Raw genomic sequence first — 26,472 nt, forward strand, 5'->3', positions numbered from 1 at the left:
TGGCAGAGCGGAGGCAGTCTAGTCCCTGTGGTTTTGATAGATGCAAGACAGGTTGGTAGAGCAGAGGTAGTCAAGTACCTGTGGTTTTGAACGGGGCAAGACAGGCTGGCAGAGCAGAGGTAGTCAGGTCACTGTGGTTTTGATAGGGGCAAGACCGGCTGGCAGAGCAGAGGTAGTCTAGTCCCTATGGTTTTGATAGGTGTAAGAAAGGCTGGCAGAGCGGAGGTAGTCAGTTCGCTGTGGTGTTGATAGGTGCAAGACAGGCTGGTAGAGCGGCGTGAGTCAGGTTGGGTTATGGAGTCTTAATTTAGTGGACCCTTGGGCTGACCTGCAAGAGACTGGGAAAGGTATTCAATGTCTCTGGTGCACCGCAGGCCGGGAGGCAGATGTTCAGGCAGGACGTAGAGGTGCTCTTCACCCTGGAAGCTGGTGCTCCCCCGGGAGGAGCCCGTAGGAGCCCAGCCACTGGGACTTAGGTGAGGCTTCATCCTTGGAATCTGAAGCCACCCTGGGAGGAGCCCGTAGGAGCCCGGCCGCTGAAACTTAGGCGAGTTGATGATCTTGAGACTGGAGCGGGCAGGCTGATGAGCAGGACTGAGAACTGGAACCAGACTAGAAGAGTAGACAGGAACTGTAGCAAGACTCGGATACTGGAACCAGGCAGGAACTATAGCAAGACTCGGGTACTGGAACCATGCAGGAACTGTAGCAAGACTCGGATACTGGAACCAGGCAGGAACTGTAGCAAGACTCGGGTACTGGAACCAGGCAGGAACTGTAGCAAGACTCGGGCACTGGAACCAGGCAGGAACTGTAGCAAGACTCGGGTACAGGAACCAGGCAGGAACTGTAGCAGGCAAGCAGGAACCAAGCAGGTTCTGTAGCAGGCAAGCAGGAACCAAGCAAGTACTATAGCAGGCAAGCAGGAACAAAGCGAGTTCCAAAAGCAGCTCACTCCGGGGCACAGAGCAACAGGGAACTGGTTGGTAGCCCGTTGCAAGGCCAAGACTGAGTGTCCGCGGCCGTCAGGAAGTGGGCAGAGTCAGGAACTGGGTGGAGTCACCACTGGTGGGAAACGGCCTAGAAAAGCGCCCAAGTGGCGCGCGCGCCTAGAGGCAGGGCATCCATGGGAGGCTTCCCGGCGGTGCGGCCCTCGCGGGGATACTGCCGAACAGGCCGCGAACCAGGCCAACAGAAGCGGGAACAGGTCCAGGAACAAGGAGGTAAGGGTCTGGTCGCGGTGCTCGCGGCCAGAACCGTAACAGTACCCCCTCCTCAAAGCCCCCCTCCTCAACGTCCAGTCAACAATTCCGAGGAGGGGGGTAACAGTCCATAGCGAATGGAGGTATTCGAGGGTCCAAAAAGTGGAAGCTGGTAAAACTGGGGACAGCATGAACAGAGAAAACCAGCACGAAACCACAAAAAAAACCATGAAGACACGACGAGAGAACAAGAGCACAAGACCGAGAGCAGACGAGACCAAGGAAACACGGGACCAAGTGAGCAGAGACCGAGCGAATGGAGACTGCGCGAGCAGCGACCGGGCGAACGGTGACCGCGCAAGCAGCGAGCGAGCGAACGGTGACTGCGTGAGCAGCGACTGAGCGAACGGTGACCGCGCGACCGACAACACAAAAAACACAAAAGAGGGAGCAAGGGAACGGAGAGCGAGAGAGTGGGGAGCAAGGGAGCAGAGAGCAAGGGAGCAGTGTGCAAGGGAGCAGAGAGCAAGGAAGCAGCGAGCAAGGGAGCAGAGAGCACGGGAGCAGCGAGCAAGGGAGCAGCGAGCAAGGGAACAGTGAGTAAGGGAGCAGTGAGCAAGGGAGCAGAGAGCAAGGAAGCAGCGAGCAAGGGAACAGAGAGCAGGGGAGCAGTGAGTAAGGGAGCAGAGAGCAAAGGAGCAGAGAGCAAGGGAACTCAAGGAGCGAAAGAGCAAGAGAGCAGAAAGAGAAAGAGCGAAGGGCAAAAAAGCGACAGAACAAGAGCTGGGAAATGAGGGAACCGAACATGGGAACAAGTAGCACACAAACAGGAAACAAAGACAGGCAAGGAACAAGCAAGAAACAAAACAAGAACAGGACCAAAGAGCAACAAGCGAGAAACAACAAGAAAAATCAAGAAGCCCGGAAGGCAAAGAAAAACCAACAAACCAGTAGGGGTGCAGGCGCCTCCTGCAGGTCGTAAAACCCCAAACTGGTAACAGGATAGCAAAAAAGGGTCTGAATACAGGCGCCTCCTGTAGGTCGTTTCAAAAAGGAAATCAAGACAGCTGGCGCCTGCAGAGGTCATAAACAGGCAAGAACAGTCCAGAAAAAATCCCATCGCTGAAAGTACCGTCGAGCAGGGACAGGATATAAGCTACTTTCACTGCATCCGAGGAGAATTGCCGAGGCAACATGGAGAACCGTATGAAACATTGGTTCAGAAAGCCGCGGCAGGTCCTTAACTCTCCAGCGTAACGAGAGGGTGCCGGCAGCTGAGTCACCGAAGAATCTTTACCCTCGGGTGCTGGTTCTGAGGCGGATGGGGCCCTGGCATCCTATCGGGCTGATAATTCCCCTACAGAACCAGTAAGGACCTCGAGGTACTGTTGTTGATACTGCAGCTGCTGGGCCAACCCTGGCAGGTCCAAGGGGACAGGCGCATCCGCCGAGTCCTTGGCCTTGCAATCTGTTATGGAGTCTCAAGTTAGTGGACCCTTGGCTGACCTGCAAGAGACTGGAGGCAGATGTTCAGGCAGGACGTAGAGGTGCTCTTCACCCTGGAAGCTGGTGCTCCCCCAGGAGGAGCCCGTAGGAGCCCAGCCGCTGGGACTTAGGTGAGGCTTCACCCTTGGAAGCCGAAGCCCCCCCAGGAGGAGCCCGTAGGAGCCCAGCCGCTGGGACTTAGGCAAGTTGATGATCTTGAGACTGGAGCGGGCAGGCTGATGAGCAGGACTGAGAACTGGAACCAGACTAGAACAGTAGACAGGAACTGTAGCAAGACTCGGATACTGGAACCAGGCAGGAACTGTAGCAAGACTCGGGTACTGGAACCAGACAGGAACTGTAGTAGGCAAGCAGGAACCAAGCAGGTACTGTAGCAGGCAAGCAGGAACAAAGTGAGTTCCAAAGGCAGCTCACTCCAGGGCACGGAGCAACAGGGAACCGGTTGGTAGCCCGTTGCAAGGCCATGTGTCTGCGGCTGGCTTATCAAGGCCACGGCGTCTGACGTCAGGAACTGGGCGGAGTTACCACTGGCGGGAAACGGCCTAGAAAAGCACCCAAGTGGCGCGCGCGCGTGCCTAGAGGCAGGGCGTCCATCTGAGGCTTCCTGGCGGCGTGGCCCTATTGGGGACGCCACCGAACAGGCCGCGAACCAGGCCAACAGAAACGGGAACAGGTCCAGGAACATGGAGGTAAGGGTCTGGTTGCAGCGCTCACGGCCAGAACCGTAACAGGTCGCTGTTGTTTTGATAGGGGCAAGACTGGTTGGCAGAGTGGAGGAAGTCTAGTCCCTGTGGTTTGTATAGGGGCAAGATAGGCTGGCAGAGTGGAGATAGTCAGTTCACTGTGGTGTTGATAGGTGCAAGACCGGCTGGCAGAGCGGAGACAGTCAGGTCTCTGTGGTTTTTATAGGGGCAAGACAGGCTGGCAGAGTGGAGGTAGTGAGGTTGCTATGGTTTCGATAGGTGCAAGACAGGCAGGCAGAGCAGAGGAAGTCTAGTCCCTTTGGTTTTTATAGGGGCAAGACAGGCTGACAGAGTGGAGGTAGTCAGTTCATTGTGGTGTTGATGGGTGCAAGACAGGCTGCCAGAGCTGAGGTAGTCAGGTTGCTGTGGTTTTGATAGGGGCAAGACAGGCTGGCAGAGCAGAGGTAGTCAGGTCGCTCTGGAGTTGATAGGGGAAAGACAAGGAGGCAAGACAAGACAAGGCTCAGCCCGCAGACTGTGTTAGGCCGGTAGTGACCCCCGGTGCGCTGTGACCAGGTCTTCTCGGTTTCAGGTTGTTTGTGAATGCAGCTGAAAGTGGAAGGTAAGCTCCTTCTAAGGCTGAATACTGGCACGAGACTGATAGTCAACAAGTATGTTAAGGGAAAGTTGAAAAGAACTTTGAAGACAGAGTTCAAGAGGGTGTGAAACCGCTAAGAGTTTGTTCTGACCGAGCAGCGGATCCCCCTTGGGCGGGCAATGCCTCCCACATGGCTCCAGCCCCTGCAGGGCACATTTCCTCCATGGCAGTGTGCCGCAACCAGCTCTGACTCGCCTGGGAAGGCCTCGGGTGGGGGCAGGGGGCTCGCTGTTCTGTCGGAGCATGATATAGCCCCCCCCCCCCCCGGCAACAGCTTTTCCGTTTCCCCTGAGACCAAGGGAGATGACCCCTGCTGCACCCTCCTCCTGAACACCCCTCCCCCTCATAAGGGGGTGGGGTGAAGGGGAATGGGGCCCCCTGCATGCGGCATGACTGTCAACCAGGGGGTACTGTCCACCCGACCCTTCTTGAAACACAGACCAAGGAGTCTATCAAGCATGCTAGGACCTGAAAGATGATGAACTATGGCTGGGTGGAGGCACTGCGGTTGGAAATCTTGGTGGTAGTAGCAAATATTCAAACAAGAGCTCCGGGGAGAGTTCTCTTTTCTTTGTGAAGGACAGGGCATCCTGGAATGGGTTGACCCTGAGAGTGGGGCCTGAGCCTTGGAAAGTGTGGCGGTTCCATTGGCGTTTAGTGAGCTCTCGCTGGTCTTTGAAAATCTGGGGCACATAGCAGATATACGAACGAGAAGTTTGAAGGCCGAGGCGGAGGAGGGTTCCATGTGAACAGCAGTTCAACATGGGTCAGCGGGTACTAAAAGATAGGGGAGCAGCGGGGAGAGTACTCTTTCCTTTCTGATGGAGAGAGCTACCTGGAATGGGCTCGCCCCTTGAGTGGGGCACGAGCCTTGGAAAGTGTGGAGAAGTGGAGGAGGTTTCCATGTGAACAGCGGTTCAACATGGTCAGCGGGTACTAAGAGAGAGGTGAGCCCCGGACAGAATGCGGAAAGGGAGCTGGCGCCACCTCCTTTTCCTCTCCCACTAAGACCTCAGATCAGATATGGCTACCCGCTGAATTGATGGAAGGACACCACGAGGAAGATGAACTTTTTCCAGCTCTTCATCATTCAGTTGATTACTGCTGCCATACTGCACAAGGCGGGATGAGAAATGGATGGACCTGCGACTCTTAGCGGTGGATCACTTGGCTCGTGCATCAATGAAGAATGCAGCTTTCGAGGCCTTGACACCCTTCCCATACAAAACGTGGAAAGGGGGCTGGCGCCACCTTCTTTTCCTCTCCCACTACGACCTCAAATCAGACATGGCGACCCGCTGAATTTTAGCATATTACTAATCGGAGGAAAAAGAAATAACCAGGGTTCCCTCAGTAACGGCGAGTGAAGAGAGAAGAGCCCAGCGCTGAATCCCCGTCTGTCCAGCGGGCCCAGGAAATGTGGCATACAGAAGACTGAGTCCCATGGCGCCGCTTAGGGGTCGAAGTCCTTCTGATTGAGGACAGGCCCTTCTAGTGATGTAAGGGCTGGACATACAGGCACAGCAGTTGAGGTCAGGCCCTTGTAGTGACTTAAGGGCTGGACAGATAGGCATAGTGGTTGAGGTCAAGCCATTTTAGTGACGTAAGGGCCGAACGGACAGGTACAGCATTTGGGGTCAGGCCCTTGTAGTGACGTAAGGGCTGGACCGACAGGCACAGCATTTGTGGTCAGGCCCTTGTAGTGACAAGGGCTTCACAGACAGGCACAGCGGTTGAGGTCAGGCCCTTGTAGTGACTTAAGGGCTGCATGGACAGGCACAGCGGTTGAGGTCAGGCCTTTGTAGTGATGAAAGGGCTGGACAGACAGGTTCAGAGGTTGAGGTGAGGCACTTGTAGTGACTTAAGAGCCGGATGGACAGGCACAGCATTTGGGGTCAGGCCCTTGTAGTGACGTAAGGGCCAGACAGACAAGCACAGCATTTGGGTCAGGCCCTTGTAGTGAAATAAGGGCTGGACAGACAGGTACAGCGGTTGAGGTCAGTCCCTTGTAGTGACTTAAGGGATGGACAGACAGGCACAGCGGTTGAGGTCAGGCCCTTGTAGTGACTTAAGGGCTGGACGGACAGGCACAGCATTTGGGGTCAGGCCCTTGTAGTGAAATAAGGGCTGGACAGACAGGTACAGCGGTTGAGGTCAGTCCCTTGTAGTGACTTAAGGGATGGACAGACAGGCACAGCGGTTGAGGTCAGGCCCTTGTAGTGACTTAAGGGCTGGACGGACAGGCACAGCATTTGGGGTCAGGCCCTTGTAGTAACGTAAGGGCCGGATGGACAGGCACAGCAGTTGAGGTCAGGCCCTTGTAGTGACGTAAGGGCTGCATGCACAGGCACAGCATTTGGGGTCAGGACCTTGTAGTGATGTAAGGACAGGACAAACAGGCACAGCGTTTGTGGTCAGGCCCTTGCAGTTACGTAAGGGCTGGATGGGCAGGCACAGCAGTTGAGGTCAGGCCCTTGAAGTGACTTAAGAGCTGATGGACAGGCACAGCGGTTGAGGTCAGGCCCTTATATTGACTTCAGGGCTGAACACACAGGCATAGTGTTTGGGGTCAGGCCCTTGTAGTGACGTAAGGGCCAGACAGACAGGCACAGCGGTTGAGGTCAGGCCCTTGTATTGACTTAAGGGCTGGATGGACAGGCACAGCATTTGGGGTCAGGCCCTTGTAGTGACGTAAGGGCTAGACAGACAGGCACAGCAGTTGAGGTCAGGTACATGTGATGATATTATCGGGAGCATAACAAGAAGTTGGTGCTGCTGCAGGGCTTTAAATTGCTTTTATTCATCTTGCCATTCACAGGGAACATGTCGAAACCCAAGCAAAGGCATGTTTATTTTCAAAAACATTAGCATTTCCATCAATTCTGGTGCCAGCCTTGAGCAATGAGCCTTGAGCAATGATGTCCCCTGTCATTGAAAATACATGTTCACTGGGCACACTGGTTGGTGAACATGACAGATATCACTGAACCACTTTGGCTAGGTGTGGCCAGATAATGGTCTTGTGTGCCCAATTTGCCAGTGGATCTGTCTCCATGTCCTCTGTGGGCTCTGTGAGATACCATGTTACTGACATTTGTGCTAGTATCTTTGCTTGGCTGGGCTGAGAGTCCTTCTTGCAAGCTGAGTTCACTCTAGCCTGTGCCAGAAGAGATGATTTTTTTAGGAACAACATGGCACACACATGTTATAAAATCCGGGGCGGCATGCACATGGGGAGGTGGAATAAGGCAATTTTTTCGCGGTGACGTATTGCGGCCTTCCCCACTTTCCTCCCAGTCTGCTCCAATTAAGGAGTGGACTGGGAGGGAACTTCCCTACCCCCTACCCTATCCTTCCTTCCCCTTCCCCTCTCCCCCCTGCCCCCTACCCCTATCCTAGCTACCCCTGTTTTTTTTATTTTACCTTTTGCTCCTCAACTGAAGCAGTAGCTGTACCGCTGCCTCAAGTCCCACCCCTCCCCACCCCCTCTCTGCCCCTTTTCTTTGCCTGGCACTTCTGTGTGTAACGAGAGTTACGCGCTGGTTGGGTCTATTCTAAAATGCGCGCAGCGTGCACAAGGCTCAGCCACACGCATAACCCCCGTATTTTACATGCACAGGCAATTTAAAATCTACCCAAAAGGCAGGTATTTTATAAAGTATGTGCGACTACTTGGAATTTCCAATTTGCTGATACTTCTACCATTTCAACTACACCCTCCAGCATTTCATCCTGAATCCCCACCAGATCTCGCAGAGTCCCATCCAAAAACTGCAGACAACAGATAAGTCCCATTTAATTTGGGTGATTAAATTAGCAGTTGTAAAAATGTATGAATACATTCAGTAATGTTTTAATGTGTACATATATATCTCTTTCAAAATAGAAGCTACTATACATACCTCGAAACCCCACCCTGGAACATCCCTAGACTATCCCAAAGCCAAAAAATAACTTGCATACTCTCAAGTTTATAAAATAGCATATGCACAAATATGCTACATATGTGTGTATATGTTATTTTTACATGGAGAACCCCTTTGAAAATTCACTCTCTTAAATATTTAATTTCCACTTTGGATTTTATAATGGTAGTGTTATAGTTCAAGAACTGTGGTAGTCAGATAGTGGACCCTTGGGCAAGGCTGCCAGAGGTGACAGTATGGCAGACCGGGAGGCGGAGTCAGATGCCTGGCAGGGCTTCACCTGGGACCCGGAATCCCCCCGGGAGGAGCCCGTAGGGACCCAGGCCCTTGGGACTTAGGCAGTGCAGGGGAAGTCCAGAGGCCGGTCAGAGGGAGTCAGCCAGGTAGCCAGAAGAGAGCAGGCCCCGGGTCGGGTCAAGGTGGAGAAAGAGCAACAGAGTCCAGAAGCGATCCGAGGCAGGGCCAATGCTCCGTGGACCAGGGTCAGGGCAGACCGTTGAATGGAAAGAGTTCTGTGGCAAGGCGGGAACTGGACCAGCAGCAGGCAGGCAGGCGAAGTGCTGAAGCAAACCGGGATCGAGGCAGGCAGCGAACAAGCAGGCAGAGTACTGTAGCAGGCTGGGGTCAAGGCAGGCAGCGAACAAACAGGCAGAGTACTGAAGCAGGCCGGGGTCAAGGCAGGCGGCAGACGGGCAAGCAGTGTACTGAAGCAGACCGGGGTCGAGGCAGGCGGCAGACAGGCAGGCAGAGTACTGAAGCAGACCGGGGTCGAGGCAGGCGGCAGACAGGCCAGCAGTGTACTGAAGCAGACCGGGGTCGAGAATCAGGAAGTCAAATGAGAACGTCACTGAAGCAGGTACAGGAACGGGAGGCAACTAGTATTCAGAGAACCTCGTTGCAAGGCGTTTAGTAGGAGACTGGATGCCGGTTAAATGCGGTCCGGGGCGTGACATCAGCAGAAGGGGCCGTCCCGAACTTCCGGGTGCTGGGCGCACATAAGGGCCTTCCTCGTGCGCGGAGCTTCTGGCGGCCTGGACGGCGTTCTCCACGTGACGAGACAGCGGCCTGGCGGCCTGCTGGACCGGAGGCCCGGCGTGGTCCTCCGCGGACCAAGATGAAGGTAAGCAGAGCCGACCCCGAACATGGGGGAGGCGGTCGGGACCGCAACAGTACCCCCCCCCCCTTTACGCCCCCTCTTCAATAGCCCAGGTTTCCCTGGGTGGTCAAGGTGGAACTGTCGGAGGAGGGTTTTGTCCAAGATGTTGCGGGCAGGTTCCCAGGTATTGTCCTCGTCTCCGCAGCCTTCCCAGGCTAAGAGGTACTCCCATCTCCGATTGAAGAAACGTACGTCGATGACCTCTCATACTTGGTATGTGGGATCCTCAGCCACGGGCGTGGCAGGAGTGTCCGGAGGCTTGCGGTGGAAGTGGGAGAGGACCAGTGTCTTCAGCAGAGAGACATGGAAGACGTCGTGGATTCATGGGGTGGATGGTAACCGCAACCGGTAGGATACCAACCCCACTCTTTCGGCGATCCGGAAGGGTCCGCAAAATTTGGGAGCAAACCTCCTAGAAGGCATCCTTAAATGAATGTTCCGGGTGCTGAGCCAGACACGGTCCCCGGGGAGATATACTGGGGCAGGCCGTCTGTGCCGGTCGGCACACCGCTTAGCAGACGCAGCAGAAGCTGCTAATTTGTCTTGAGTAGCCTGCCATAAGTTCTGAAGTTGCTGAGCGGAGAGCTGCACTGCGGGTGATGAACTGGGTGTGGCAATGGATAACGGAAGCTTGAGCTGTTTTCCATATACCACCTGAAAAGGCGAGGTTCCGGTGGCAGCATGACTCTGATTGTTGTAGGCAAACTCGGCCCAGGGCAGGAGCTCGGTCCAATTATCTTGTTTTTCGTTGATGAAGGCGCGCAGGAAGGTTTTCAGCGAGTGGTTCATTCTCTGGGTTTGCCCGTTACTCTGCGGATGAAAGGCTGTGGAAAAGCTGAGCTGGACCTTGAAGCACTTACAGAGCGCCCTCCAGTATCGGGCGGTAAACTGGGGTCCCCGGTCAGAGACGATGTCCTGGGGAAGCCCATGGATCCGGAAAATGTGCTGCGCAAATAGAAGTGCCAGTTCCGGCGCTGAGGGTAGCTTGGGTAATGGCACGAAATGGGCCATTTTAGAAAAACGATCCACGGTGACCCAGATTACCGACTTCCCTTGAGATGGGGGCAAGTCGACCATGAAATCCGTGGCAATAGAAACCTACACTGGTTACCTATTAAATACAGAATTTGGCACAAAGCTCTCACCATCATCCATAAATCCACACACAACCAACTTCCTTTAGACCTTCAGTTACCACTCAAACCATACACATCTGCAAGACCCATCAGAGAGGCTCTCAAAGGAACCCTTCAAGTTCCCCCAACTAAATTCACTCGACTAACCTCCACGAGAGAGCGGGCACTTTCCACAGCTGGCCCCACCATCTGGAATAACCTGCCGACGGATCTACGACTGGAACCCTGCCTGACTACCTTCCGGAAAAAACTCAAGACTTGGCTTTTTGCCCAAGCCTTCCCTGAAACATAACATCTTATCTGAGCTTTCTTTTAGCTCAATAGACTAAAAGACCAACCCAGTAATTACATCTCCATCCATGTTTATTCTCCAGTTTTTCCTGTCCTTTATTTCCTGGCTACACTAGCCTCCAAGTTCTTTCCCCCTGTTATTTGTAACTGCGCTTCGGCCTTCTTGTTATATGGTTTCTTGTTAAGTTAACCCCCAAGTTTGATGTAAACCGGCCTGATATGAAGCTTGTCATGAAGTTCGGTATAGAAAAATGTTAAATAAATAAATAAATAAATAAATAAATATGGGTCCATGGTTCTGTGGGAATCGGGAGCGGCTGTAGTAAACCGCATGGGGGTCCGAGGTTAGGCTTCTGTTGTGCACAGGTGGGGCAGGAGTTTACGTAGGCCCGCACGTCTTGACGAAGGTTGGGCCACCAGTAGAAACGATTGAGGAGTTCCAAGGTTCGTTCTTGACCTGCATGGCCTCCCGTCAGGGAGTCGTGGGCCCAGCATAGGGCCTTTACCCGGGCGAGCTTAGGAACCACCGTCTTATCCTACGATAAAACAGTCAAAGCCGTCAGGCGGACCTTAGAGGGGTCAAGGATGTATCGAGGAGGTTCCGGATCCTCTTCAGACATGGAGATCCGAGACAGTGCGTCGGCACGAACGTTCTTTGTGGCCTGGCGGTACTGCAGGGTAAAGTTGAACCGGTTAAAGAAAAGTGACCACCGGGCTTGTCGGGGGTTCAACCGCTGTGCTTGAGACAAAAACTCCAAGTTTTTGTGGTCGGTGTAGACCGTGACCGGGTGAGTTGCTCCCTCTAGCCACTGCCTCCACTCCTCGAAGGCCACCTTGATGGCTAGAAGTTCCTTGTCTCCTATGGAGTAATTTGCCTCGGCAGGGGAGAACTTCTTGGAGTAGTATGAACAAGGTAGTTGTCCCGACGGGGAGTGCTGGCTGAGAACAGCTCCAACGGCGATGCTGGAGGCGTCCACCTCTGCAATGAAGGGACGAGTTGGATCCGGATGGCATAGACAGGTGTCTGTCAAGAATGTCTCTTTCAGATCAGCGAAAGCTTCGGCCGCAGAATCGGGCCAAGACTTGACGTCAGCTCCCTTTCTAGTTAACGTCGTGAGGGGGGCGACCCGGCGAGAGTAGTGGGGGATAAAATGTCTGTAGAAGTTGGCATACCCCAGAAACCTCTGCAGAGCCTTTAGTCCGGACGGGCGAGGCCAATTGGTGATGGCAGATACCTTGGATTTTCAGAAGGCGTTTGACAAAGTTCCTCATGAGAGGCTTCTAGGAAAAGTAAAAAGTCATGGGATAGGTGGCGATGTCCTATCGTGGATTGCAAACTGGCTAAAAGACAGAAAACAGAGAGTAGGATTAAATGGGCAATTTTCTCAGTGGAAGGGAGTGGACAGTGGAGTGCCTCAGGGATCTGTACTGGGACCCTTACTGTTCAATATATTTATAAATGATCTGGAAAGAAATATGACGAGTGAGATAATCAAATTTGCAGATGACACAAAATTGTTCAGAGTAGTTAAATCACAAGCAGATTGTGATAAATTGCAGGAAGACCTTGTGAGACTGGAAAATTGGGCATCCAAATGGCAGATGAAATTTAATGTGGATAAGTGCAAGGTGATGCATATAGGGAAAAATAACCCATGCTATAATTACACAATGTTGGGTTCCATATTAGGTGCTACAACCCAAGAAAGAGATCTAGGTGTCATAGTGGATAACACATTGAAATCGTCAGTGCAGTGTGCTGCGGCAGTCAAAAAAGCAAACAGAATGTTGGGAATTATTAGAAAAGGAATGGTGAATAAAACGGAAAATGTCATAATGCCTCTGTATCGCTCCATGGTGAGACCGCACCTTGAATATTGTGTACAATTCTGGTCGCCGCATCTCAAAAAAGATATAATTGCGATGGAGAAGGTACAGAGAAGGGCTACCAAAATGATAAGGGGAATGGAAAACTCCCCTATGAGGAAAGACTAAAGAGGTTAGGACTTTTCAGCTTGGAGAAGAGACGACTGAGGGGGGATATGATAGAGGTGTTTAAAATCATGAGAGGTCTAGAACGGGTAGATGTGAATCGGTTATTTACTCTTTCGGATAGTAGAAAGACTAGGGGGCACTCCATGAAGTTAGCATGGGGCACATTTAAAACTAATCGGAGAAAGTTCTTTTTTAGTCAACGCACAATTAAACTCTGGAATTTGTTGCCAGAGAATGTGGTTAGTGCAGTTAGTATAGCTGTGTTTAAAAAAAGATTGGATAAGTTCTTGGAGGAGAAGTCCATTACCTGCTATTAAGTTCACTTAGAGCAGCGGTTCTCAACCTGTGGGTCGCGACCCCGGCGGGGGTCGAACGACCAAAACACAGGGGTCGCCTAAAGCAGGTCCCCAACCACCGGTCCGCGGATCAGTACCGGGCCGTTGGGGTTTTTTGCCGGTCCGTGGCGCCACGGCTGCTGCGGGGAGGCGGGGCGAAGCTGGAGACCTGCCTCCTCCAACCCCAAAAGGGAAGAGACCAGTGGCGTAGCCACGGGTGGGCAGGTGCCCACCCAACTGGCACCGGAACTGCAAGGCTGTCGCGGGATCCCATCCCCGCGACAGCGAACAAGAGAACCCACGCCTCGCGCGCCATCACGGCACACATGGGGAAGCGCTGCTGCGGCCGTATGGCCAACCGGTCTTCCTGTTCGGGGGGGGGGAAGCGGAAGCGCCGCGCGCAGCTTCCGCTTCCTCCCCCCAATGCAGGAAGATCAGCTGTCTCTCCTGCTGCCACCCGTTCTCCTGCTATCTTCGGGCCAAACGGCCGCCGATTTTCCTGTTTGGGGGAGCGGAAGCGCCGCACACAGCTTCCGCTTTCTCCCCCAAAGCAGGAAGATCAGCTGCCTCTCCTGCTGCCACCGGACTCCTGCTATCTTCGGGCGTCGGGCCATACTGCCCGCCGATCTTCGTGCTGGGGGGGGGGGGAGGGAGGAAGCGTACGTTGTGCGCTGCGCTTCCGCTCCCCCCCCCGACAGGAAGTTCGGCGGGCTGTACGGCCCGACGTCCGAAGATAGCAGGAGTCCGGTGGCAGCAGGAGAGGCAGCTGATCTTCCTGCTCTGGGGGAGAAAGCGGAAGCTGTGCACGTGCTTGAATGTGTATGTGTGGATGAGAATGGGAGTGTGTGTGGGTGAAAACTGGAGCCTGGGTGTGTATGTGGGTGAGAATGGAAGCTTGAATATGTGGGTGAATGGGAGTTCGAATGTGTGTATGTGTGGTTGAGAATGGGAGCCTGGGTTTGTGGGTGGGTGAGAATGGGAGCTTGAATGTGTGTATATATGGGTGAGAATGAGAGCCTGGGTTTGTGTGGGTGGGTGAGAATGGAAGCTTGAATATGTGGATAAGAATGGGTGCTTGAATGTGTGTATGTGTGGGTGAGAATAGGACCTTAAATGTGTATATGTATGGATGAGAATGGGAGCTTGAATATGTATTTTAGAGTCACTGGAATTGAGCATTGAGGAGCTGAGCCCGCATAGCCTAGGAGTAGCTCCTCAGAATGTCCTAGGCGTGGTCGTTTCCCGGACGCTCCGGGCAGTGGGTGAGGAAGTGCCCTTTCCCGCTGCAGTACAGACACAACCCCTGGGACCGGCGTCTCCTTCTTTCCTCCGCAGTTAACGGAACCCGTCCTAATTGCATAGGCTCGCTCGGTGAGGAGGTAGCGGGAGGGGTCTTGGGAACCATGGGCCTGGCGGAACCTTGGGTAGCCGGAGGGGACCTTCATGAAGGGCGTCCTTCCCTGTCCCATTGCTGTAATCGGCGGTCCACTCGGCCTGCCACATCAATGAGGTTGTTGAGGTCGTCTGGAATGTCCCGACCAGCCAGCTCATCTTTGACGCGGCTTGCCAAACCCTCCAGATAGATCCCCCTTAGGCAGTCGTCCCGCCAACCAACCTCCATGGCAAGGGTGAGGAAATCAATGGTGTAGTCCGCCATGAACCGAGCCCCTTGCCTGAGATGCAATAGTTCGGAGGTGGCAGTGGTTTGATGGGCCGGATCATCGAAGGCTTGTCAGAAATTGAGCACAAATTCCTGGAGATTGTGCAATAGGGGGTCCTGTCGCTCCCACATGGGAGAGGCCCAGTCGAGTGCCTTTCCGTCCAGTAGGGAGAAGATATATGCTACTTTTACAGAGTCTGAGGGGAACTGTGCAGGCAACAAGGTAAACCGGACGTAGCACTAGTTAAAAAAACCCCGGCACGCCTTGGTAACCCCGGCGTAGCGGGTCGGTGCCGGTAACTGGGTAACCGAGGCGGAGTTGAGTACCGGAGCGGGGGGTGGTGCTGGAGGCGGGTCCGGCGGTAATGCCTCCAGGCGAGAGACTAATTGCTCCACGGTGGCCGCGAGGGCATCGATGCAGTGCTGCTGCTGTTGGAGGCGCTGCGCCATTCCTGGAATGGCCTGTAGGCTGGGAGCCTCCGCCGAGTCCATGGCCTTGCAAGCTGTTATAGTTCAAGAACTGTGGTAGTCAGATAGTGGACCCTTGGGCTGAGCTGCCAAGGGTGACAGTATGGCAGACCGGGAGGCCTGCTTCAGTACTCTGCCTGGCAGGGCTTCACCCGGGACCCGGAATCCCCCCGGGAGGAGCCCGTAGGGACCCAGGCCCTTGGGACTTAGGCAGTGCAGGGGAAGTCCAGAGGCCGGTCAGAGGGAGTCAGCCAGGTAGCCAGAAGAGAGCAGGCCCCGGGTCGGGTCAAGGCGGAGAAAGAGCAACAGAGTCCAGAAGCGATCCGAGGCAGGGCCAACGCTCCGTGGACCAGGGTCAGGGCAGACCGTCGAATGGAAAGAGTTCTGTGGCAAGGCGGGAACTGGACCAGCAGGCAGGCAGACGAAGTGCTGAAGCAAACCGGGATCGAGGCAGACAGCGAACAAGCAGGCAGAGTACTGTAGCAGGCCGGGGTCGAGGCAGGCAGCGAACAAGCAGGCAGAGTACTGAAGCAGGCCGGGGTCGAGGCAGGCAGCGAACAAGCAGGCAGAGTACTGAAGCAGGTCGGGGTCGAGGCAGGCGGCAGACAGGCAGGCAGAGTACTGAAGCAGACCGGGGTCGAGGCAGGCGGCAGACAGGCCAGCAGTGTACTGAAGCAGACTGGGGTCGAGAATCAGGAAGTCAAACGAGAACGTCACTGAAGCAGGTACAGGAACGGGAGGCAGCTAGTATTCAGAGAACCTCGTTGCAAGGCGTTTAGTAGGAGACTGGACGCCGGTTAAATGCGGTCCGGGGCATGACGTCAGCAGAAGGGGCCGTCCCGAACTTCCGGGTGCTGGGCGCACATAAGGGCCTTCCTCGCGCGCACGCGAGGCAAACGAGAGGGGCGGAGCTTCTGGCGGCCTGGACGGCGTTCTCCACGTGGCGAGACAGCGGCCTGGCGGCCTGCTGGACCGGAGGCCCGGCGCGGTCCTCCGCGGACCAAGATGAAGGTAAGTGGACCCGACCCCAAACATGGGGGAGGCGGTCGGGACCGCAATAGGTAGTTCAGACTTTAGTACTAAGTAAATAAGATAACTACAGCAGCCTATATTTTGGGCTACTGTAGTTTCTTATGATCCTGCAGTTAGCCTAAAATTCTACAGCTTTTATGATTATTGATTGCAGCTATAGAGACTGAATTACCTCAAAATTAGATGTTCCAGTGGCAGCGTGTCCAACAAAGAGTACATTTTAAAATTTTAACTATAATTCATAAGATTGAATATGGCAATGGGGCTCACTGTCTTGCTGACCTTCTGCCATTTTATCAATTAGCTCATGAGCTGTGTTCTAATTGTTGCGTTCTGGCTGCGAGCACCGCGACAAGACCCTTACCTCCGTGTTCCTGGACCTGTTCTCGCTTTCGTTGGCCTAGTTCCTGCCTGTTCGGCAGCATCCCTGTGAGGGCTGCGCCGCCGGGAAGCCTTCCATGGATGCCCTGTCTCTAGGCGCGCGCCACTTGGGCACTTTTCTAGGCCATTTCCCGCCAGTGTGACTCCGCCCAATTCCTGACGTCAGACGCCGCGGCCTTGATTAGCCGGGCGTGGCCACCCAGTCTTTGCCTTGCAACGGGCTTACCTACTGGATCCCTGTTGCGCTGTGCCCCGGAGCGACCTGCCTCGCTATCGCTTCGTTCCTGCTTGCCTGCTACAGTATCTGCTTGGTTCCTGCTTGCCTGTTACAGTACCTGCCTGGTTCCTGCTTGCCTGCTACAGTTCCTGCCTGGTTCCAGTACCCGAATCTTGCTACAATTCCTGCCTGATTCCAGAACTTGAGCCCTGTTACAGTACTGACCCACTGTCTTAGTCTGGTTCCAGTTCCCAGTCCTGATCCACTACCGCCTAAGTCCCAGCGGTCGGGCCCCTATGGGCTCCTCCCGGTGGGGCTTCAGCTTCCAAGGGTGAAGCCACCTAAGTCCCAGCAGTTGGGCTCCTATAGGCTCCTCCCGGGGGAGTACCAACTTCCAGGGTGAAGAGCACCTCTACGTCCAAGAGAATAAGAACATAATAACATAACATGCCATACTGGGTCAGACCAAGGGTCCATCAAGCCCAGCATCCTGTTTCCAACAGTGGCCAATCCAGGCCATAAGAACCTGGCAAGTACCCAAAAACTAAGTCTATTCAATACTATTGCTAGTAATATCAGTGGCTATTTTCTAAGGTAATGGACTTCTCCTCCAAGAATTATCCAATCCATTTTTTTAAATACAACTATACTAACTGCACTAAGCACATCCTCTGGCAACAAATTCCAGAGTTTAATTGTGCATAGAGTGAAAAAGAACTTTCTCCGATTAGTTTTAAATTTGTCACATGCTAACTTCATGGAGTGACCCCTAGTCTTTCTATTATCCAAAAGAGTAAATAACCGATTCACATCTACCCGTTCTAGACCTCTCATGATTTTAAACACCTCTATCATATCCCCCTCAGCCATCTCTTCTCCAAGCTGAAAAGTCCTAACCTCTTTAGTCTTTCCACGAATCAATGCTGAAGAGATTGGTCTTACCAATACCACCCTTCAATGGTTTAGATCTATTTTATCAAATAGGTCATATAGGGTTAGGGTAGACAACAAAGAATCAGATATAGTGACTTTGAATGCCAGAGTACCCCAGGGATCATCGTTGTCACCTACCTTATTTATCATTTATATGACCCCTTTATGCAAATTACATTCGGGCCTTAGTCTTAAATATTTTGTATTTGCAGATGATATGCAAATTTTATTACCAATTGAGTCCACAGTGGAGTACACTTTAAAACTGTGGGATATATATTTTAAATCCATCCAACAATTGCTAAATCATATGTTTCTCTCCTTGAATCAATCAAAAACAGAGATATTAATTATCTCTAATTTGAGTGAAAACATGATGGCTGAAACCAAGTTATTGAATTCGACACAAAAATTTTGTTTGAGGTTAGAGATCTGGGTTTTATTTTAGATTTATTTTAGATACCGAATTTAATTTTAAGAAGTATATAAGTAAAACTGTAAAGGAGGGATATTATAAGATACAGGTCCTAAAAAGGTTAAAATATTTGCTGTATAAAAATGATTTCAGGACTGTACTTCAAGCTCTTATATTTGCGAAAATAGATTATTGTAATGCTTTGCTGTTGGGACTTTCCATTTCAACAATCCGCCCTTTACAGCTTCTGCAGAATTCGGCAGCCTGGCTCTTGACCGGGAGTAAAAAACAAGACCACATCACACCTGTACTTAGAGAACTTCATTGGCTCCCTGTTTTCTTTAGAATTCAGTTCAAATGTCTATCTATGATACATAAAGCTCTTTATGAAGACAAAATAGAATGGTTAAATTCTGCCCAATACTTTCATACACCACAAAGGAATATGCATTCATCTGGTAAAGCTTTATTATCAATTCCTTCACCGAAACTTGCACCCCTCAATTTCGTTCGAGACCAAGCATTGTCATTGGCGGGCCCAAAAATTTGGAATAGCTTACCCACTAGCTAAGATTGGAGTCCCAATCTAACACGTTTAAGAAAAAGTTAAAAACTTGGCTATTTGAGCAGGCCTTTACTAACATATAGGCTGATACAGTACAGTGCGCTCCGGAGGAGCGCACTGTTAACACGCGACTGGACGAGCATTTTTGACGCGCTAGCTTTACCCCTTATTCAGTAAGGGGTAATCAAAAATGTGCGTCCAACCCCCCCGAACCCAATAGCGCCCGCAACATGCAAATGCATGTTGATAGCCCTATTAGGTATTCCCGTGCGATACGGTAAGTAAAATGTGCAGCCAACCCGCACATTTTACTTTAAGAAATTAGCGCCTATCCAAAGGTAGGTGTTAATTTCTGCCGGCACCGGGAAAGTGCACAGAAACGCAGTAAAAACTGCTTTCCTGTGCACCCTCCGACTTAATATCATGGCGATATTAAGTCAGAGGCCCCAAAAGTTAAAAAAAGTAAAAGATTAAAAAAAAAAAATTAAAATGGGCCCACGGCTCGCGGGTTGAAAACCGGATGCTCAATTTTGCCGGCGTCGGCTGTCAAACCCGCTGACAGCCACCACTCCTGTCCAAAAAGAGGCGCTAGAGACGCGCTAGTGTCCCTAGCACCTCTTTTTGCCTCGGACCCTAATTTAAATAAATTACTTTACTGTATCGCACGCACAGGAGAATGTCCTGTGCGCATGCCAGGAGAGCGGGCACTCGTCGCCCGCTCTCCCGCGATTTTTACTGTATCGGCCCGTAAGAGTCTTTCTACTTACCCTTGCCTTTCCATCCCTTTTATAGTTTTATCATTAGTAAGAGATTTTATGACAATAATATGTGGTAATGTTAGATATTTTATTCTATTTTATAGAGTGTTATTATAGCTATTTTAAGATGTTGTTTAATGTTTATAATAATTGTTAACTGTTTGCTTTTAAAATGTACACCGATATGTTAATTTTTTTTTTAATACCGGTATATAAAAGTGAACTAAATAAATAAATAAAATAGATAAATAGGGGAGCTTTCCATTCCCCTTATCATTTTAGTTACCCTTCTCTGTACCTTCTCCAGTGCAATTATATCTTTTTTGAGATGCGGTGACCAGAATTGTACACAGTATTCAAGGTGTGGTCTCACCATCGAGCGATACAGAGGCATTATGACATTTTCCGTTTTATTCACCATTCCCTTTCTAATAATTCCCAACATTCTGTTGGCTTTTTTGACTGCCACAGCACACTGAACCGACGATTTCAATGTGTTATCCACTATGATGCCTAGATCTCTTTCTTGGGTGGTAGCACCTAATATGGAACCTAACATTGTGTAACTATAGCATGGGTTATTTTTCCCTATATGCATCACTTTGCACTTGTCCACATTAAATTTCATCTGCCATTTTGATGCCCAATTTTCCAGTCTCACAAGGTCTTCCTGCAATTTATCACAATCTGCTTATGATTTAACTAGTCTGAACAATTTTGTATCATCTACAAATTTGATTACCTCACTGGTTGTATTTCTTTCCATATCATTTATAAATATATTGAAAAGTAAGGGTCCCAGTACAGATCCCTGAGGCACTCCACTGCCCACTCCCTTCCACTAAGAAAATTGTCCATTTAATCCTACTCTCTGTTTCCTGTCTTTTAGCCAGTTTGTAATCCACGAAAGGACATCGCCACCTATCCCATGACTTTTTACTTTTCCTAGAAGCCTCTCATGAGGAACTATGTCAAATGCCTTCTGAAAATCCAAGTACACTACATCTACCAGTTCACCTTTATCCACATGTTTATTAACTCCTTCAAAAAAGTGAAGCAACTTTGTGAGGCAAGACTTGCGTTGGGTAAAGCTATGCTGACTTTGTTCCATTAAACCATGTCTTTCTATATGTTCTGTGATTTTGATGTTTAGAACACTTTCCACTATTTTTCCTGGCACTGAAGTCAGGCTAAACGGTCTGTAGTTTCCCGGATCGCCCCTGGAGCCCTTTTTAAATATTGGAGTTACATTAGCTATCCTCCAGACTTCAGGTACAATGGATGATTTTAATGATAGGTTACAAATTTTTCCTAATAGGTCTGAAATTTCATTTTTTAGTTCCTTCAGAACAGAATGCATGAATATTTCTGAAAGGTTACTGAATTTACAGCAGCATGGTTTAAAGCCTTGGGGGTATATTTACTAAGCTGCATTATAGGTATTTAACTCTGAATTTGGGCTTAATGTTGAGATTACTACCTGATAATCTCCTTTTCCTTAGTGTAGACAGATGGACTCAGAACAAATGGGATAGTATCCGCGTGCTAGCAGTTGGAGACGGATCTGACGTCAGCACGGGGTATATATATCCCCACAGGAAGCGTAGCAACTTAGTAATCTTCCTTGCAAAAGCTGTTATGGATGTGTGTACTGACGCTCAGTGAAAAGTGAAACAGGATTCCCCTGACCGATTGACAGTAGCTGGAGACCGCCAGCATTCCCAACCGGAAGGCGTTGACACCTGGTAGAGTGTATGCTCTTATGGAAACAGATGACATGGCTTACCTTGAATAGGTGAAACCCATGTACGCAGGCAGCTGGGCGGGATGCTGAGTCCATCTGTCTACACTAAGGAAAAGGAGATTATCAGGTAGTAATCTCAACATTTCCTGGCATGTAGCCAGATAGACTCAGAACAAATGGGATGTACAAAAGCTTTACTCCCAGCCTGGGTGGGAGGCTGCCTGAGGCCCATGTAGTACCGCCCTCGCAAAAGCTGAGTCCTCCCTGGCCTGGACATCCAGACGGTAGAACCTGGAAAAGGTATGGAGGGAGGACCACGTCGCCGCTTTACAGATTTCTGCAGGCGACAGCATCCTGGATTCTGCCCAAGATGCCGCTTGTGCTCTGGTAGAATGAGCCTTGACTTGTAGAGGCGGAGACTTCCCAGCCTCTACATAAGCTGCTCTGATAACTTCTTTAATCCAGCGGGCGATGGTGGGCCGAGAGGCCGCTTCCCCTTGTCATTTCCCGCTATGTAGGTCAAACAGATGGTCCGTCCGTCGAACTTCTTGTGTCATGTCCAGATATCTGGGCAGCAATCTGCCAATGTCGAGATGGCGTAATAAACGCCCTTCTTCAGATTTCTGCAACCCCGCCGTGGTAGGCAAGGATATGGTTTGGTTAAGATGAAACTGTGAAACCACCTTAGGTAGAAAGGAGGGAACCGTCCGAAGATGGATAGCTTCAGGAGTGATTCTCAAAAAGGGATCACGGCAAGACAATGCTTGTAGCTCTGAGATGCGGCGTGCTGAACATACAGCCAGCAAGAACACCATTTTCAAGGTTAGAGAACGGAGAGACAGGCCCCGAAGGGGTCTGAAGGTGGATCCCGCGAGGAAATCCAAAACAAGGTTGAGGTTCCATAAGGGCACAGGCCACTTCAGTGGCGGACGAATATGCTTGACTCCTTTCAGGAAACGAGAAACATCTGGGTGCTTGGCAATGGTCTTGCCATCCCTCTTGGGACCGTAGCAAGACAGCGCAGCCACCTGAACCTTGATGGAGCTGAGGGAGAGACCCTTCTGAAGTCTATCTTGCAGGAAATCCAACACAATAGGAATTGTGGTCGCATGTGGATTGGTGCCATGAGTGTCGCACCATGCTTCGAATACTCTCCAGATCCTTACGTAGGTGAGGGATGTGGAAAACTTGAGAGCTCGGAGGAGTGTATCTATCACGGGCTCCGAGTAACCTCTTTTCTTTAGTCTAGCCCTCTCAATGGCCAGACCGTAAGAGAGAATTGAGCTGGATCCTCGTGAAGGATGGGACCTTGACGTAGAAGGTCCCGGAGAGGAGGCAGGGGAAGAGGCTCCCCTGCCAGTAGTTTTCTCATGTCCGCGTACCAGGGTCTTCTTGGCCAGTCTGGTGCCACTAGAAGAACTAGGCCCCGGTGTTTCCGAATCTTGTGGATGATGGCGCCCAGCAGAGGCCACGGAGGAAAGGCATATAGCAGAGTCCCTGGAGGCCATGGCTGAACCAGGGCATCGATTCCGTGTGAGAACGGGTCACGCTTGCGGCTGAAGTATCTGGGTACTTGAGCGTTGGACTTGTCCGCCAGCAAATCCATGTCCGTAATCCCCCAGTGATCCACAATCATCTGGAAGGCTGTGGGTGACAGCTGCCACCCTCCCGGATTTAGGCTTTCTCTGCTGAGGAAGTCTGCCGTGGTGTTGTCCTTCCCGGCAATGTGGACGGCGGAGATGTCCTGAAGATTCGCCTCTGCCCAAGCCATCAATGGAGCGATCTCCAGAGACACTTGACGGCTTCTGGTTCCGCCCTGACGGTTGATGTATGCCACCGTGGTGGCGTTGTCGGACATCACTCTGACTGCTCTGTTCTTCAGTCTATGAGCAAATCGAAGGCATGCCAATCGGACTGCCCGGGCCTCTAGATGGTTGATGTTCCATGCTGACTCTTCTCTGTTCCACCGCCCTTGTGCGGCGAGTTCTTCGCAGTGTGCTCCCCAGCCGCTCAGGCTGGCATCTGTGGTGAGCAGAGTCCACGTGGGTGAAGACATCTTCGACACCCTGCTCATGTGGTTGGACTGCAAGCACCACCTTAACTGGGTCCGTATTCTGGCCGGCAGAGGTAGGTGCGTGGAGTAGTTCCGTAGCCGGGGGCTCCAGCGAGAGAGCAGGGAGTGCTGTAGAGGTCTCATATGGGCCCTTGCACAAGGTACCACTTCCAGGGTGGATGCCATGAGACCGAGAACCTGCAGATAATCCCAAGCTAGAGGCCGACTGGCTCCCATCAAGTACTGAATACGCTGCTGAAGTTTCAACTTTCTCTTGGCAGTGAGACTGACTGTGTCTGCCCGGGTGTCGAACTGTACTCCCAGGTATTCCAGGGACTGGGAAGGATGTAGGCAACTCTTGCTGAGGTTGATTACCCAGCCCAAGCTTTCCAGAAGGGCGATCACTCTGTCGGTTGTCCGATGGCTCTCCTCTCGAGATTTCGCCCTGATCAGCCAGTCATCTAGGTAGGGATGGACCAGAATTCCTTCCCGCCTGAATGCCGCTGCTACCATTACGACCACCTTGGTGAAGGTCCGCGGGGACGTGGCCAACCAGAAGGGCAGAGCCCGGAACTGGAAGTGGCATCCTAGAACCTTGAAGCGTAGGTAGCGCTGATGATCCGGATGGATCGGGATATGCAGGTAGGCTTCTGACAGGTCCAACGCAGTGAGGAATTCTCCCGGCTGTACTGCGGTCTTGACGGACCACAGAGTTTCCATGCGAAACCTCGGGACCCGTAAATATCGATTGACCGACTTGAGGTCCAGTATGGGCCGAAAGGTGCCCCCTTTCTTGGGAACCATAAAATAAATGGAATAGTGTCCAGAATTCACTTCCCAGGCAAGTACTGGGATAATGGCTTTCAAGGACAGGAGTATCGCCAGGGTAGCTTCCAATGCTGCCTTCTTGTGTGTGGGACAGGAAGACTCCACAAACTTGTCCGGAGGGAGATGATGAAAGTCCAGATAATACCCCTCTCGGATGATGGCGAGGACCCACTGGTCCGACGTAATCTCGACCCATCTGGGGTAGAAGAGGGTTAACCTGCCCCCTATGGCTCCGTCCACTGGATGGATCGGCGGATTCTCATTGTGAGGCGCGGCCGGGACCGGAGCCCGGGCCTGCTCCTCTCTTGCGCTGCTTGGTCCGAAAGGACTGGTTCCTGGCCTGAGGACGAGGTGCCTGGTAGCGACTCCTGTAGGGAATGAAGCGCTGAGAGCTTCTACCCCTGGAGGTCCTTGGAAAGGCACGCTGGTTCCTTCTGACCCGATCTTCCAGCAGTCGAGGTACTGGAGAAGCGCCCCATGTGCTGGCCAGTTTATCAAGGTCGCTGCCAAACAGGAAAGAGCCCTTAAAGGGGAATCTGGTGAGGCGTGTTTTGGAAGGCGCATCGGCTGACCATTTCCGAATCCAGAGCTGCCTCCTGGCAGCTACGGAGGATGAGATCCCCTTGGCTGTTGTTCGGACTAGGTCTGATGCAGCATCCATGAGGAACGAGAGAGCGGACTCCATGTCTGCAGCTGGAGCGTTGTTCCTGACCTGTGACAAACAGGCACGCGTCACCACTGTGCAGCAAGTTGCGATCCGCAAAGATAGAGCTGCCACCTCAAAGGTCTGTTTCAGTATGGTGTCCAGTTGCTGGTCATGAGGATCCTTGAGGGCCGCCCCCCCTTCAACTGGAATGGTAGTGCGCTTGACCACAGCGCTAATCAAGGCGTCCACCTGAGGACACGCAAGCAGTTCCTGGATAGCCGGTGCTAGTGGGTACATGCCCGTCAGGGCCCGACCCCCTTTGAATGCGGCCGCCGGCGCAGCCCATTCTAAATCTATCAATTGCTGTGCTGCTTGCAAGAATGGAAAATGGCGGGCTGTAGGACGAAGACCTTCCAGCAGGGGGTTCTGCGCAGAGGGCACCGTGGCGCTGGGACCTGTAATATCCAACTCCGCCAGGCACTGAGACACCAGGTCCGAGAGATCCTCCTTAGGGAAGAACAGCCTCATGGTTCTATATGGCTCAATCCCTGGGGGAAGATCCCCCTCGTCCGGGAATTCAGACTCGTCCGGTGAAACCTCCTGGTCTGACTGATCTGGACTGTCCAGCGGCGGGAGGTCTCGCTCACGATAAGGGCGTGATGGTCCAGGAACAGGATCTGCTGGAGCCGCCACTGCAGCGGCAGCCGCAGCGTCAATCGGTCAGGGGAATCCTGTTTCACTTTTCACTGAGCGTCAGTACACACATCCATAACAGCTTTTGCAAGGAAGATTACTAAGTTGCTACGCTTCCTGTGGGGATATATATACCCCGTGCTGACGTCAAATCTGTCTCCAACTGCTAGCATGCGGATACTATCCCATTTGTTCTGAGTCCATCTGGCTACACGCCAGGAAATGTGCATTAAAATTACTTAAATGTGCATTATCAGTAATGATGGCTTAAGCATTATTGAAAACGCTGACATTTTCCCCTGAATAAGAAGCCATGTCACATATAATGCTTGCAAAGTAGCTTATTAATATTAAAATAGCTTAATGCAAATCATGTTAATAATGTTTAATCTATTTTAAATTTGATATCATGCATCCAGTATAGGCTGTGACATTTCTTGTTCCAGCTTGTAAATTGAATTTTATCTCAATAATTTACAAGAAAATTAGTCTCTTCCTTATCAAAATGTATTACTGTAAATTTTCTAACAAGTAATTATTATTAGTGTATTGTTTACTTAGGAGCTTATTCAATAATAAAAAGTTCTAGCAGAATTTAGCAGTCCTAAATATTAGGTAAGAATCAGAATACTAACATGACCATTTGGTTTACATAGAATAGTAGTGTATTCTGTCCCAGCTCCAATTTTTTTCTGATCCTTCCAGACAAAATCTGATGGAGGGTTATGACTCATGTTAGCTTTGGCAGCCCAAACCTGCAGCAACACAAACAAAATACCAGTATTATATTCTCATAGCCTCAACCTTAGGAAAAGATCTATTATAAACACAATATGAAATGAACCTTTGAAAATAATACTTTCTATTTTTTATTTGCATCATCAAAATTAGTATGTAATTAGTTTTTTTTACTCAAAATTTAAAATAAGATTAATTAGTAAGAGACAAATATTTTCTCTCATTTTCTAGACTGTTTTTCAGCCAAAAACCTATGAAGTGAATTTTCAAAGGAGTTACGTGTGAAAAAGTAGCAATTTTCAAAAGCCCATTTACACACATAAAACCTTTTCAATATTACCTAAGTATTCAGACTTGACTGAAAATTGGCCTATTTTAAAGTATTAAAGTTTTCCTTATATGTATAACACTTAAAAAGTGTGAATGCATAATGGGGTAGATTTTCAAATAGCG

At 51.1% G+C, this 26,472-nt stretch overlaps 1 protein-coding gene across 1 annotated transcript in view; it reads right to left on the reverse strand.

Annotated features, from left to right (window-relative positions):
* LMNTD1 (lamin tail domain containing 1) overlaps window positions 1–26,472 on the reverse strand; it is a 1,277,316-nt gene that overhangs the window by 792,114 nt on the left and 458,730 nt on the right. The window contains exon 7 of the mRNA XM_029600162.1: window positions 25,917–26,036. Coding sequence (XP_029456022.1) covers window positions 25,917–26,036 — 120 coding nt within the window. The remainder of the gene's footprint in view (window positions 1–25,916; window positions 26,037–26,472) is intronic.

Source organism: Rhinatrema bivittatum, chromosome 4 (genome assembly GCF_901001135.1).
Source record: "Rhinatrema bivittatum chromosome 4, aRhiBiv1.1, whole genome shotgun sequence".
NCBI lineage: Eukaryota > Metazoa > Chordata > Amphibia > Gymnophiona > Rhinatrematidae > Rhinatrema > Rhinatrema bivittatum.